The following is a 16,323-nucleotide window of genomic DNA, read 5'->3' as shown; positions in this document are numbered from 1 at the left end:
AAGTACCATGAAAGTTTTCTGCAGTTTATGGTTTATGGATAAACTTTATGGTTTATGTATAGCACAGTATCATACTTCATTGACCCGTAGAGTTTCTGTCCATCAAAATGAAAATTAAAAAAAAAGATGCCAATGCTTCTAGATACAGAAATTAAAACAGCCAATGAAAAGAATGTTACCAATTTATGCATGTGGTCTTTTCAACAGAGAAGAGTATGCATGTTATCATTCAACGTCAAACACCACCTTCAAGGTTAGTGGTAGCCACGCAGGGCTAAGCTCATTTGATCATCCTGTGAGGAAGAGGTAGCTTGATTGCTGTAGATCTGACTCAGTGCTAAGCTCAGTATTTCTTTCTTTTCTTTGTAAAACCTCAACTCCCGCCCAGCTTTCCTGGCTTCCTCCAGTTCTCTAAGCGCAACTTGCAGCTCTTGAGAAATAATTCCTGGAGATTCTTGTTCCTTCATAATCCAGTCCAGGGCCATGTGACTTCTCATCCTTTCATCTAAGGAATACTGGGAGTAGTAGGAAATTACTTCCTATTATTCAGGAAAGTGACAAAAGATGAGGAAGTTAGTAATATATACTTTTTTGCCTTGTTTTGTATTTTACTAAACAGCTGCCAGCAGAACAATTCAGCTCTGGGCAAAAATTTCAGCACAACCCTTCTATAATATTCTGCATGTCTTTCAAATACTGTCCACTGAAAGGGAATAAAATACCCATCAGATATTGAATTGCTTTATAAGAGGCTTAAAAAGTTAAGCTATAATTAAACATATCTTCTGCCTATGAAGACTGCTTTTGAAGAGAAGCAGTAATTTAAATGCTGAAAGTGATTTTCTTCCATTTGAACAACTCAGAATGCATAAATTATCTGTAGAATGTAATACAGTACATAGCCTAATTTAAGAAGTTAAAAATACCCTGAATTTGTTCAACCTAATACACTTCCAAATGTTTTCACAAAACTGGAGGACAGAAATGCTGTAGTTACAGTTTTTCCTCAAGTGAATTTTCTGCTTGTTTCTTGATAGATAGAGCTGAGTAATAGTCTGGGCCTCCTGCAATGATATCAGGAGATAAATGCAGAAAACATAAATCTATTTCAAAACTTAACTTTATCCAATATCCAGTATAAATTAAAATAAAGGAAGACCAAATTCATTCAGAACTTCAAAAAAATTCTTTGAGTATTTTAACCCCAGACAGTTAACCACTCACTCGCACAGCCAAGTTTTTGATGTGGTGTCCTACCTGCCGGGAGCACTTTGTTTCACGTAGGGCTTTAAGGCTACCATTCCAGTGCAAAAGCTGAAAAATGATCATCAGCTCCTGAAAAGTCAGAGCATGCTGGTTACTGATTGAAATCTTCAAAAACCACACCTTCGCTCTTAAAAGAAAAAAAATAGAGCAGATTTGGTGTTTAAAGGTGGTGACAAGGAGAAACAAATTTGATCCTAATCGCATTAAGAGGTATAATGAAAGGCATATGGACAGCCAGCTGGAAGCTAGTATTTCCCCTTTCAAAGCAAATAGAAAATGCATGAGTACTGAATAATATTCATATTCTCAATAATACAGGTTTAAGACTGATTTGTAAAGAAGCCTTTATTTGCCATTAGGTGACCATTACAACCTTGTCTGTAGCCACAGTGGTGGGGCATTCAGAGCTTTTTGACAATCCAACACTAATGTCCAAAACACTTGCAGACTTTTGGTGATCAGGCTGAATATTTTTTCTGTTTTTCTGCACATTGCTAGTATGACAGAGTTTAAATTACTTGCTTTCTGTCCTTCACTGAGAAATATGTAAGGCATAAGAAATTGAGTTTGGTCCACTAACAATGATATCTGAAATTTAATCTGAAATCCTTGCCCCAAATCATTATTATATCAGTTTTAATAATCTCAAGACTTTGAATTGCATAGGGCAATAGTCACAAAAAGAATGTTATCAGCTAAGTTATGTAATTATCTTTGCACATACACAAAAATGGATCCACATATGGGTGGCTGCTATCTAACGGACAGTTCCTCTAATAGGATGTTAGTTTTGGGGCAGACGTTCAGTGGCCATAAACAAAATTATTACCAATTATCAATGTATTTGGTTTTATTTAAATGCAACTGAAGCTCTCAGGTTACCATCTCTAAGTATTTAGGACTTCTGTGGAACACAAAATGATCAATTGTTTCAATTGAAATGAGATTGATACATTTTAATGGGTCCACAGGTACCTTTAGATGACTCTGTGCATATTTGCGCTGAACTAGATCCTTGTCTGGATGTTTATTACATTTGGAATACTTCCAAGTGCAGCTCAGATGGAAATGTTTTTCTCATCTTGCAACATTCTGGACTTCTAGAATTTTCCTATTCTAAAATGGGAATGTTTCTAAAATCATCCTGTTTGCATGATGCCAAGGTCCTGTGGAAGGTTTCGGATGGATGGTAATGACAAGTGGAGAGAGCTAGAGGGGAGAGGCATATACCCTCTGAAGCTGCATATACCTGTGCTAATCCAGACTGCTATCTAGTCAGGCCCTGTTAAATCCATACTTGCCCAACTAGTAAGGTATAGAGTCGGTGTTAGAGTGCCCAGAAGTTTTACTCTTTGAATTGAAGGGAGCGAGAAAGAGAAGGATAAAGACTAACTCAATAGGCCACAGGGATTTTTGTTGTCAGTGATGCAGTTCAAACCCTTGCTACGGACTGGGCAGAATAAAGACCGAATCTTAGTCTCTTTTATCTCAGGTCCATTTGCTGTTCTTTGACCAAAAACGTTGGCCTGCAGCTGTTTTCTTGCATCTAGCATGTTAATATTGAGTGAATTGGGAATCTTCTGGCAAAGCAGAGGTCAGAAGGATTCTCTGAGGAATCTGAGAAAATGATCTATATTACATTGCATACAAAACATAGACCTTTATTCATTTTGTAAGAACTAGTTTGCTTGTCTAGGTGTTCAGTTAAATTCCTCAGTTCCAATTCTTTTCACGAACATTTAGCTAGTAAACTTTGTAATCACCTTGGCTGCCTGACTCTTTTCAACTTGTGAAGGAGACTATACGTGCAATATAATGAATTCTATCTCCATTTTAGATGGCAAAATTTAGGAGATGGATCAAGTGGCCTGCTAAAGGGAGTAAGAACTTTCACTAAGTAATTCTGTCTGCTGCCTGAAATGTGAGATTCTGCAATGTGCTTACTAGCCCTAACAGATAGTACAGCCCTTTTATGCGGTATGTATACAGCAGTACTCCATTCACAGTAAGTATCGTAATTAGATTGATGGATGAAACGAGGATGAGTTGTCACCATAAGAACTTCCTTTTACCACAGGTAAAGATTCTGTACCAGAAATGTTATGACTGAAGTATATACTAACCCAAGATCTGACCTAACTATCCACCCCTTGTTATATACCTTTTAGCTTTTCCCTTTCCTCCACCTCAAAAAAGTCCAAAACAACACACCAACCCAAAGCAAAAGCTCCCCAAACCATGGAGTGACTCATCTCTAAAAAGAGAGGGAAACCCAAAGGATGTGCTACATGATTGGAGGCTTCAAGCTAAAGAGCGTAGGAGGTTTTGCTTGGCCTTCAAAAGCAATGTTGTCTCATGCTGCATTCCTTTGCATTTGATTCTTGATCATTCACTATTTGTAAAAGAAATCAGTAACCATTACGTTTATTTTTAAATTAAATGCTCTAATATTTGCATTTCAAAAGACAGATAATAATATATAGCTTATCACAGGGAAATTTGCAAAATGCTATGTATAAATACTTCCCACACTCCCCTTCCAATGCCTCTTGGATTATGGAGTGGGAAATCACAATGCTATGCTTTTTAGTTAACGTTTAGCCTGGCAATTGCTCCCTTTGTAATTTTTAATGTTTCCTTTTGCTCCTGCAACAGCACATGGGCTGGACCCTGAAACAGATGAAAATCATCTTGGAAACTCAGTAATTTGGGGAAAGTAGTGTAAACTCCTTCAGTCCCTGTTCTAATTTTCCCATGTGTGAAAACCTATTATGTTAGTTCTCATTTACTATTGGCTTTTAACAGGTCTTCAGTAGATATCACTCCTTCCCCTTAGGAAGGCTTCTCACTCATTTGTAATGGTAGTACTTCAGGGATTCTGGGCCAACTGCTAAGTCCTCTTTGTTTACTTGTCAAAGTGAGGAGGAAAGGTCTTTAAGTTTTAATTAGGATATTTTAGTTAATGGATGGATTTGCAGACATGTTTTCTTTCACAGATCTTTCTGCTCGTAGGTGAAAGAGTCTTACTCTGTTAAATGTTTCTGCATTTTGAGAGTGTTCTTTCTCAATGCCTGATTTTAAGAGTTCAGGTTTCCTTCCATGGATGAAGTGCATCTTGGGTTCGGAAAACAAGGTGAGATCAGACACCAAAAGGACAAAACTTAGGCCATGGCAGCAATCCTAAAAGTTTGTCATTGCCAGTACAGTATAATTATTTATGGTACTGAAATAAATACAGCAACTTCTTCACCGATGCCATCATCCCTATCTCTTCTTTTAGTCTCTTAGACATATGCCGCTGTATCAGGTACCACTCACAACACAGCCAAAATGCCTAGCTCTGGAAACATGCAGTTCAAAATGGGCACGCTCTAGGAATACACAGATTACATTCCTGAAGTTGCTTCCCCTTTCCACTCATTTGATATTTATGTATGGCTATGTGCTGCTTGTGCCAGTGAGGTGAAGCAGAATGCTCCCAATAACATAACACCTACTTCCAGTTAACTTCTGTTATTCATTAACAGAAACCAAAACCCTGTGCTTATACTGCAGGCAATTTGAGATTTACATGACATCACTCCAATTCACACTTCATCAAATGGAAGAAAAGCAAACTGACTCAGAAATATGTTGATCTGTTTTGGTACCTATATGAAAAAACTGTTTATGGATGAAAGTTTTAAATATGACTTGGTTATTCAGAAAGCTATAAACAAACAGCTGTCTGGAGATTTCGTTAGTGCCTCAATATATCAGTTGCCTGAAGGAAGGACTCAAACTTCTTTCAACTGGAGTGAAATTTTGAAAAGGCCCTGACAGAGTGTCAGAGGTGGTCACCATCCTGCCGAGATGACCTGCATTATAAGAATATTTGTCCTTAGATGTGTTCCATTTGACACTGTGTGGCAATTCATACACCCGTGTTTGGTACTGTGTTTTAGAATTTCTTTGAAATACCAGCACAGGAAGTCATACTCTTTTTAGGATGCACCAGTCCAGTGTAAGATTATTATCCACAGTATTTTCTCCAATAATGTAGGTTTAGCTTGATACTTTTCATTAGGAATTGGAATCAAAGAGGCAAATCTATTTTACCAAATGGTCATTTAAGTGCAGCACTGTGGAGAGCATGTTTGAGCAGGTATAAGTAGTCAGGAGGGAAAGCAGCTGTATCAGTTTTTTAACATTGTGATTACACAGTGTTACCATTTTACTTATTATTATAATGGAGTTGAGAAGTTAGCCTTTAATCACTCAGTTATGATCTTAATCCAATTTTCTCTCATTCTGTATCATCACAGCATCCTCACTGCTTGCCTCAAATGCCACAATTTCTGTTAGACATTAATCATGAAAATAAGTTACTTCATTCAAAAGTGAATAAAGCAGAAGCTTTATTTCTTATACCTGAAATTCCAGCATTGTCTTTCCAATGTTTGACTCCAGCATGTAGTGATAGGCTCCAATACTAGTGCTTGGGTCATCAGCATCCTTCAAGTTACCCTTAGGGAAGAAACAAGACAATGTGATTAGAATGGGAGTGGTTGGTTTCTGATGTATAGTATTTCTTACAGTTATGAACATGTTCTGGTACTGCAAGCTGGAGTCATTTTTAATGCCCCCCTCTCTCTTTCTTTCCCCAGCAAAGAGTTTGGGAGTCCATTTTGGCAGTCACAGTTACCTTGGCAGTTACTCATTTTACCAACCTTCTGTGTACCCTCTGATTACTGTGAATTGGCTGAGACAACTGGTAAACTTTGGTTTCTTTATCTTTAAATACTGATCCATCTAGTCTTAAACTCAGTGGTGCCTTAGGATGTTTGCCAGTCTTCCTAGAGTGATGGAAAATGAGAATGCTAAGTTGTTAATGAGTTGCTGATTACTGGGAAGGAGGGAAGGAGTTACAGGATAAACTAAAAATTCTTTAATCTCTTAATTTTTGCATTTCAGTAAGCACTAAGCAGTCTAGAGCCTTGCTTGAGTCTCTTAGCTGGCCCCCATGAAGATCCTACTGACATATTTGTAGCTGGTTTGTCTGAGATAACCTTCGTCTTATGCTCTGAGTGCCCTCTTTTCTATCTAGCCATATTTTTCAGCTTTCTCAACTTCACTAGATGAGTCAGTGAATTAAGAAAGGCATTTCTAACGTGGTGTTTGCTATGACTCAGATATGCTCTGAAGTATCTCAGCACTGGCACACACTGGAAATAAAAGACCCTCTTTCACCTGTCCCAGCAAAAGAGGAAGTGAAGTAGAAAGAAAGTGTGATCCCAGCAGTGATTTATCAAAGATGACAGAGAGGGCAGGGGGAGGTCTCTGGTCAGCCCCTGGGAAGTATTTGGTAGTGCAGAGCTTGTAGAATGATTTGAGGTATTTTCTCCTCCTGCCAAAAGAATGCCTTTATTGTAGAGAAGATATACACTTATGGGAGAAAAAGGGCAATTTGGGATTTCCAATTTCTCTCCAAAAAGAAAAATTATGGAGGCAATGTAACTGATCATTCTGGAGTTCTAACAAAAGTTTCTGCCAGTTGTAAAGATGGGAAGAAAGTATAAGATTGTGGAAGGAGTGCAGAGGAGGAAAGAAGGGGGAAGACTGGTTTTAATCTGTCCAGACCGGTTTATCCCTTCCTTGATCCAAAAAAAAAAAAAGGGAAAAAAGAAAAAAATCTCCCCTTATTTTTCCAGCTCTAACTTAAATTGACTCTAATGGGACTACAATGATTGGCTGGAATTTTGAAGCTGTAATTAGCTTTTCTTATGAATCAAAACAGCATCCCTCCCAAGCACTTCTGAATTCAACTGAGGGTGATTGATGGCTCAGAAGTATAAAATATTTTTATGTTAATGCCCTGCTGCCCTTTAGTTGATCTTCAGTGTCCCAGTGCTCTAATGATAGAAGAGCCCGTCTCCCACCTTCAGGCTTTACTGATCTCTGCAGTACTGTTGCCTCTCCATCTAAACTTTTAGGTATAATTATTTGAGATGTATCTCCAAAACCCCCCTTCAGTTAAATCAGTTCTGTCTAGTTGCAGGCTTATCACCACAGTGCCTAAATGCTGACTGTGCAGGTTTTGAGTCTCTTAAAGTACATCTATGGTAATGAGTATGTTTCATAAAGTGCATCTGTGGCCGCCTTGATGAAGTGTGATGACGTGCTCCAGAATTTTGCATTTGCTTTTTTGGTAGAATCCACAAACTGCATGAAGTAACCAGTATAACAAAGGGCTGAATTTCAATTAAATTCATTGCCTCCCTTCCCTTTTTTGGGGGGAACCTAGAAAAGAAACACAAGACAATTTTGAACACATTCCTCTGCATAACCCTAGGTGTTCAATGGCAGCTTCACAAAGTTGAACAAATTTCTACCCAATATGGTTCTGCTGAACTGCTGGTAAATTTATAGCTTTTGAATGCTGTAGCATTAACACACTGCTGCTGAAATATTTATGTTAGCTTTTAAATATCCCTGAGGAAATCCAGCCAGAACTCTGCAATGTATATACCCTTTTACCTCAAAAATTTCCATAAAAAATGATAAATTACTTGAATCAAAACTCCCTTTAATTTTCACGCACAAATAAATCATGCTCTATTTTTCTTAACTTTTATGGATTTTTTTCCCTCCTCTAAAATGTATAAAATTTACAGTGCTGGAAAAGAAAACCCTTATTTCATCCACAGAACAGATATAGACCAGACCTCCTTACGCTCCCCTCTTTTTACATCCTCCTTCTCAAGATATCTTATGAAGAAGTACAAAGCTTTTTACTTGAAAGGTGAACACTACAGATCATCTCACACAAGGAAGTAGTAATATTTCTAAACTACTTAAAATGCATCCACACTTATCAGAACTCCTGCAAGTAGTTCTGCAAATATAAGAGGAACTCATTTAAGCCTTCCTCAGTCCATGACATATGCCTTTTAGTGAATTAGCACTTTCATTTATAAGGATTAGTTATGCTATAAGATGATATTTGTCACATAGTACCGTTCTGAACTACAAATAATTTATCTGGTTATTAATTTCAGAGAAAACAAAGCTAAGCAACTTTTATGGACTAACCCAGCCTTGTGGAACTGTTGGAATTATCACAGTTTTAAGCATAAAATTGGTTTGGACAATCTTTACTGGAACAATGGTGAAAAAACACTAAAACCTTGAGTTTTGTTTGTCATCTGGAGGAAAATCTACTAGCTCTGGACAAGCAGAATTTTACAAGGCTATATTAATGGGTATTAGTATAGATACAATCATAACCGTAAAGTTATTCCGTAATAAGTATGTAATTATGTTTCCCAAGTAGTTTTTGCTTATATATGATAAGATAAAGAGAAAAAAATTTGACTGCCAAGGAGATATAAGGCATTCAGATATACATCTTGCTCTGAAAAGGCAGTTCAATATATTTTAAAACTAGAATTTAGGAAAACTGAAGACTTAGACCCAGTTTTAAAGGCTGGGAAGGAACTCCAATCCCATTCACTCAACTAAGTTTGAAGACTGTTGAAGATTAACTTGTTACCTAGACAGGGAATAATGATTTTCAGTTTATATAAGACTAATCTACTTGGGAAATACAGGCAGGCTGTAATTATATCAGAATTTAATATTTTACATTTGTATTCCCATAAGGTATATGTAGTTCACACTGTAAGAGTCACTGGCATTTTGAGTGTGGCCATTTCTGAAGTGGCAAATTGTATCTGAGAATATTGCACATCAGCTTAAAAAGTTTCTCAAAATTTCCCCAAATTTTATGTAAGAAAATTAAAAATAAAAACATGTACACCCCATTATCTTCCCCTCTCCCCCAAACCTCAAATCCAGGGAAATAGAGAAGTTTTGCTAACTCCTCAGCTGACATAGCAGAAAATTTGTCTCCATATTCTTCAGGGTCAAGTTCCTCCCATTTCCTTTACTCCCCTGATTCTGATGGTACAACAATGTACGTGTTAACTAGTTATCGCCAGTTTGGGAGATGCTTCAGATTTTTGATTTTCTCATATAAAGTGTTGGTTCAGATCTTTGGAGTAATTGAGCTGAACTGATCTTCATTGCACATTTGCACCAATGGACAGAAAGTGCAAACTGCAGGAGTCAGTTCTGTGAGCTGTGTCCCACTCACTGTTGTTATTTAATGACAAAGGTTCTTTCCTATTCATTTCGTTTCCAAAGTCAGTATCTTGTTACAAATTAAAGCCTTAAAGAGAAACATAGGGATAACTTAAAGATCTGGAACAGTGCACTGTACTGTTACCCCAGAGGCTTTCACTGTTTTTTAGTAATACTCTGAAATTAACTCTGTCAGTTCTACAGAGATTTAGCTCTTTGGACGGGTGTAAATCCAGAGCATTTCAACGCTGTCTATGAATTACTCTGCAAGTATACAAGTAAACAACTCAGCTGAAGTAAATGAAGATAACTATCTCTGGCTCAGAGTCATTTAGACACAGATTAGTGGGGCTTGAGAAGGTGTTTTGGAGAATTTGGAGCTCTGTTTTTGCCTGCAAGGTGTACATACTTATGTTCACACAACTTCCCTGCCCTCCCCCCTGTTCTTTTAATCTGAGATCAGCCTATATAGTAGAGAAGCAAGCAAACTCTGAGTTAATTGGATTATCAGCAAAGATACAGTTGCATAGGTTCTAATAATCCCATCAAAGGAGTTTATTCATAATCTACAATCTTGTACTGATACCAAACTCTTTAAGTGATTTTTTGCACTTACACTGGTTGAGGAAACAGCCTCCCGAACACTTTCCATGATGAACTCCTTTGTGATCCTGCGACAAGGCAATTCATTGAAGAGAGAATTGATCAAAGCCACTTTTGCAGCATCTCGCCTTGCTTCTGCTCTGCTGAAGCAGCTCTGAAAAAGCACAGAAAAATTCTACATATCTCAGATAAGGTCTGTATTTCCCACTGCATTTCTCAGATGTGTTTTTTGCTTCTCAGTACACGAAAGACAAAATACTTTTTTTTTTTCAGAAAAGATTATATTAATTACTTTCCTCACAAATTCTGACTTCTCAGAGCCAAACATTTTTAGTGAGAAATAGTTTTACCTCAAAGTGTCACAAAAATTATTGGTTTAATTAAAAATTCATCTACTTTGTCAAAAGTCTGTGACTTTGGTGACATTTTAATTGAGTTTTTAAACAGTTACTGCAAGTGTTAATTCACTGCTTAGCACATGTTCAGACAGAAGCCAAGCTTGGAATGAATTCTGTTTCCAAAAGTTTTTTGGTGAAAATGTGTCTTAGATGTTTTTGTTTATTTTTCTTCAGAAAACAGATCTGTTTTGAGCTCTGCAAAACAGAATGACACCTTTGAATTTCTTGGTGGTGATGTCCCTTGTTTCTTTTAAACCAAGTATACTACATAAGGGATTTTGAGGAGTACGTGAAGGGCTCTGACTAGTGGAAAAGGACAACTTAACTTTAAACAAAATTGGCATCCGTTGTTGTCCACCCCGCCTTTGCTGCATAGCTGATCAAGCTGCTTGTCAGCAGATCTGCCATGGTTTACAGGGTGCTACTTGCTGGTTTAATCTTATCTTTTAAAATTCCACTTTGTGTTAGTTTTTTTGGGTTTGTAATAGGGCATGAAAATTTCTTACCTCTCTCAACCAGCAAACAGTGCATTTCTAATTTTAATAACATGGGGATTTGGTAATTTAAGAGGCACTGGGTATTCTTAAAATTGATCTCTGTGGGGTGACCTGGGCAAAAAGCCATGCTGCTAATCTTATGGTGTCTTAAGGCCAGAAAGCATCCCCACCTCATCTCGCCTGTCCTGCTGCACTACATATGTCACAGGACTCACCCATGTACCCCACATTAAGCCCAAGGATCTTAATTAGTCCTGTAAATGCTTTGATATAAATTGTACACCACAGGCAGTGAAAAGTAGAGACCAAAGCACCGACAATGCCTGAGGCCTCAGCAAGCAACTACAAGGAATAGATTATGTGAATTAAATCCATATGAACCTAGCAGATGAATCGCACCCGAGGCTTTCAGGCAGACTTTAAAATGCCTTGAAAGATTTATGCCAATCTGACCACAGGGTGAAATACTTTTCCACTCTCAAACCTGACAAACAGTATGGACCTGGGCATGCCAGTAAGACATACCTCCCAGGCAACAGAGTGCAGGTTCTCTGTGCTACTTTAGGTTGCTGCTGTATCCCAGCTGGTGAATCAGTCCCAGTGATGACCATTCTCTGATGCTACAGTGAAAAGAAGTCACTCTCATATGCTCCTTTTTCTGCTCTTCCAGCTGCTGCCTCTCTACCCCACCAACTGCATGTATAGACAGTAATTTATTGGGAATGGGGTGAGCAAAATATATTTTAATGTAATAATAATAGCAATGAATTCCTAGCCTTTCTAAACAACCAATTGACATTTGATTTCAGTTGTTTTAATACAGAGCTTGAAGCATATGAATGTATTAAGTCGATGCATCACTGTATTCCTCTCATATGGTGTGAAGAGAGTGAAAGAGTAGGGGCACTCAGGACCACCAAAAACTGCCACGGTTATCAAAACCAAAGCTATTTTTGCAGAGACATGCTGAATAAATTTTTGTAAGAAGTGGATGGAAGCAGTCATTTAAAAATTTCCAAACACAGTTTAAATGCCAAGCAACAGTGAATAACGCTTATACACTTTTACAGACTTGTACACAATTACACTTATGTGTAATTTTCTTCATAACTAGGAAATTGTGCCTTACTGGAGGACTTTGTCTTACTTCAACTTAGATGTTATATGGATAGATCTGTTAACTATCCATTTTCATTTATTATTATTGTTATTATACATTGGATATGCTTTTTTGTTCAAGTACAGCAGTTTGCATAGTTTCTTTTATCAATTGTCCTTTTTCTCCTCCTCCAGACCTTAAGGAATCTAGTATCTGACACAATCACTTTAACTCAACTGGATTGTTTCTACCCACTTTAATAAGAAGTGTGAGTACACACCATTGTGTTACTACTGGGAGACTTCTGATTATGATGTATAACTGGTTTCTGTGAAGCAAAAGAGTTACTTGTTTTAAATGCAGTGAAAATGGATATGTAGTTCTGAGAAACCAGTGACAGGAATGTTTTAAATACTTATCTCTTAATTGGTTAGATTTTCTTCGTCATTTTAAAGATGACCACTTTGCTCTCCCTTTTAAAATGCCATTTTTACCAAGTTTAATTGAAGAAATGTGCTTCCTAAAAGGAAAGTGAGTTTAGTTTTTTTTGTTTGTTTCACTTTTGCTAAATAAATATAATGCTTCTCTCACAAGCTGGCATCTCAATAAATGTATAAAATATCTAACCCTTTTATATCCATTTCAAGCTGCCCAGGTCAAATGTTTTGTCATTGTGTATTTTTCTTTTATTAGGTTTAAACATTCTCTTGCAGGCAGCATATAATTCTGTTTTTAAAATTCTGAGACTTATGTGCTTTCAAAAATAAACGTTATGATAAAAACCAATCCAAATAATTTGGATTTAAACCATCTTTGTGAAGATAAAATCTAGTAAAAATGACAGATAAAAGAAAACTTTTCATTTTTAAGTAAGACCAGCAAAGCAGCAGATCAAAGAGTCTGCATATATTTATAAGCAAATGGCAACCTTTTTGAGATCAAGAGATTTACAAATCTGGAAGAAGAGAAAAATTCTTAACATTTACTAAATGTAACAGGAGATATAAATACTTAACCAAAAATAGAGATTATAATTTAAAATGATGACATGTGACTTTCCTCTGCATTTTTTTCCCTTTAATTTAAATTTTTTCTCAGTCCTGAAAGGAGGAAACTGATTAGAGCTCATTTGAGCTGAGGAGTAAAAGGGTAAAAATCTTAATGTAGTTTCTCAGAGGGCAAAGGTTTCAGCATAGGCTCTTTGGCTCAGGTATTGCAAAGAAGTCTTGAATTATCCAAAGCTGCAGCTATGTTGGAGGCTACAGAAGAGCTCTCGTAATAACTGGGCGTGCCAATTAGCTAGGCTAGCTGACAGGCCCCCAGGAGAAGTGGGGGATCTGTTGTGATGATGTGCTGTAACACATATCAAAAGGTAAATACCAGTAGTCATATCCACTTTTAATATGCTGTTGTTTAGGAATTCAGATGTTTATAGATGAGAGAGGGAGAAAGAAGCCTTAGCCTCAGTGTCCAGGGGAAGAAGTGGCATTGACTGGTCCAAGATGAACAGCTGGCAGTGAGCAAGACTTGGAGAAGGAGGTTCATCCCAGCCTTTCTGACATGTAGAAAACAACAAAGGTAGGCCTTAGCTTAAAGATACCATCTTTCTTTGTTCTCAGTAGGTAAAAAACTCCAAAAATCATGAACGTTTCATTATAGCATATTTCTGCTTGGGTTGTTGCTAGGTATCTGAAACTGCAAGTCTACTTCTCATACTCCTGGTGTTGGGACAGATCCTCAGCACAGTAAAATGCACTTGTGCTGAGCAAGGTATAATATGTAATGTAAGCAGGTGGCTTACAGTTCAGATTTGGACTCATTTGATCCTGTGGCAGCTCTGTGAAGACTGATTGCCCCTGTGTTATCACAAAGACATGATAAAACCCACTTGTTGCATTAAGTCATAGCAAGAACTGAAATCACTTAGAAGGATCAAAGTTAAAGAAGGGTCCTTTTAGATAATCAGTGGGAAGAGGAAGGTCAGAGGGGACCTGTAAAGTGAATTTAAAAGTCAGTTTAAGTTATTCTAGGGCTAGGGCACACTGGCATTGGAGAATAAAGTGCATGGAGCAGAGAACTTGAACTAAAACATTAGGTGAAACCTCAGAAGATTTCCACTGCTCAAAGTTGTCCTTTCTACCTCTGCTTTGGTAGTCTTTCTGATGACTCCATAAGTTTTTAGGAGACAGCTGGCCAACTGTGTCCTCTTAGATGAGAAATCAGCAGAAGGAGTCTCCTTGTTCTTCATACAGTGGCAGTGAAATGAAGGAAGACTCCCTTGACCCTGCTGCTCTCATAAGTAAATCTGAAATCCAAGGCAGTAATTGCTGCAGTTCCCCACTTTTACTTTTGCATGCTAGGACCAGTAGTTGAGGCAACTGTAAGACCACACAAGTATTTCCTGTCACTGTTTATAGCAGCAATGAGAGAAGGGTTCAGAGGTCTCTTTACCTGACCGCTGCTGTGAGTCAGCCACTTTAAGAAAACTAACATTTCCCCCTGTCCATTTGCAGCACAGGGATTTTAGTTTGGATTCTACCCTTGGCTTGATTTGTGCTTTGGTTAAGTTATTTGGACAACAAATTATAACAAAAATCAAATGTATATTGTTGCACAGTGAATGTACTGAAAGCCTTGATGAATGCCAGCATGCTAGGGAGGAAAGAAGCGGCTGCTTTCTGTGGAGAGTTAATACATTTCATAAGTCATTTCTGGATAGTGTGGTGTGAAGTGAAAGGATTTTCGAAAGTCAGACGTTAACATTTAATGAGTCTATTTCCATTCTTCCCAAATGTACTGGTTCTGCTCAAAATTGGTGTTAAGTACATTTTGCAGTTAAATACATTTTGTTTAAAAATAGAGACTTAAGCCGACCTTCATGACACATTAAAGACCTTTCCCTTCCCAAAGTGATAATAGTCATTTCAAGTCTACCCTTTTTTCATTCTTCAGCCTTATAAAAAAGCTTGGAAAACAGACTAAATTTGCGACATGGTCTACAAAGTCAGTCAATGAATTTTGGGGTTGCTGGATCCCTGCAAACAGATGCTTTAGCAGCCTTGGTTGACTTGAAGTACCAGGGTAAAACATGAAAGAGAATATTTGTAAGACTAAAAGGACTAAAGTTTAGGGACATCTGTAGATCAAAAATCAGTGCCTTTCATCACAACCATAATGAATGTTTAACTAAGCGCATTCCTTGGATAACACAAGAAAAAGTTGCCTGCAACAACATATTGCTGAGTAAGCAACCATTTGCCTTCTGCTTCTGTTACATTTCTGAGACTTTTTCCAGTATTGACCAAGTAGAATACAATGTAATCAAATCAACCTGAGATAACAGAGGGAAGCTTGGCAAGGTGCATTTTGCAGAAATTTTAAGCTAAAAAGAAGAAAATGGTTCTGGTTCTGCTGTGTACATATTTTGAGGCAACAGAAGCTCTAGTGAGATTCTTCTTGCCTCTACCTGCAAAACTAAATAGTGAATAGTAGACAAATTAATAATTCTGGTAGCTGTTCACTTTATTACAGTGTTTCTGGCAATGAACCAGACCAGCACTAAATCCAGCATTTTAACACCCTGCATATGTATGAAGAGGAATGCAGAGAACAAGGTAAAACTTTATCTAGGACTACTGTCCCCCTAAAAGAGAAGTCTTCAGAAGTTGCTCTCTATCTTTATTCTGTACTGTGTATCATGGTTACTGTAATCACAAACAAGCAAAGGGGACAAAGAAGATCAGACATTTCTTTTGTATGGTGAGACAAACTTGGTCAAAGGAAGGAGGTCAAACCTTGAATGACCAGAAAGGGACCTACTGTTTTGGTATGGGTGGAATAATGTTTGGCATTATCTGTGCAGACTTCCTCTGTTATAGCTCTTGAGTGAGCTTCTGCTCTGCTCTCCATCTGTAGCATTCATTCCTAGTGGGAGTGTGTGTGGGCAGTACAGTCACTGGAACTATATTCTCCATCAGTACTGCTTAGAGTAACTCTGACTACTTAAACCCTGGGATTCAGACAGCACGTGCCTGAGCTACATCCTGAATCCATGGTCAGGAGAACACAGGCAGGCATTAATGCCCCTCATTCCTCTGCTGTGGCTTCTCTGGGAGAGGAGGCTGCCTGTGGAGGTTAGGAGGGAGCTGCAAAGACTTTGGCCAAGTTTACAGTCTAGGTCTTCAGAACCATGGGCATGTATTGTGTATTCAGGCTGCTGTGCAGTATGCCGGACACATCGGCATAGAACCAGCCTCAGAGGCAGGGAGTGATGACACCGTTGAACTTTTCCCCCAGAATCTAGCTACCTTAACTTCTGAGGAAGAAACCTGGCACTTTT

The 16,323-nt window shown here is 37.9% G+C and overlaps 1 protein-coding gene across 1 annotated transcript in view; it reads right to left on the bottom strand.

The window, feature by feature from the left end:
* Positions 1-254: 254 nt before the first annotated feature.
* Positions 255-16,323, bottom strand: part of LIX1 (limb and CNS expressed 1) — a 37,028-nt gene continuing 20,959 nt past the window's right edge. Inside the window, exons 3-6 of the mRNA XM_067315801.1 lie at positions 10,004-10,144; positions 5,677-5,772; positions 1,258-1,335; positions 255-539 (exon numbers count right to left, since the gene is read on the bottom strand). Coding sequence (XP_067171902.1) covers positions 255-539; positions 1,258-1,335; positions 5,677-5,772; positions 10,004-10,144 — 600 coding nt within the window. The remainder of the gene's footprint in view (positions 540-1,257; positions 1,336-5,676; positions 5,773-10,003; positions 10,145-16,323) is intronic.

Source organism: Apteryx mantelli, chromosome Z (genome assembly GCF_036417845.1).
Source record: "Apteryx mantelli isolate bAptMan1 chromosome Z, bAptMan1.hap1, whole genome shotgun sequence".
Taxonomy (NCBI): domain Eukaryota; kingdom Metazoa; phylum Chordata; class Aves; order Apterygiformes; family Apterygidae; genus Apteryx; species Apteryx mantelli.
The sequence above is the reverse complement of the archived record's forward strand: the minus strand, read 5'-3'. Positions and strand labels throughout refer to the sequence as shown.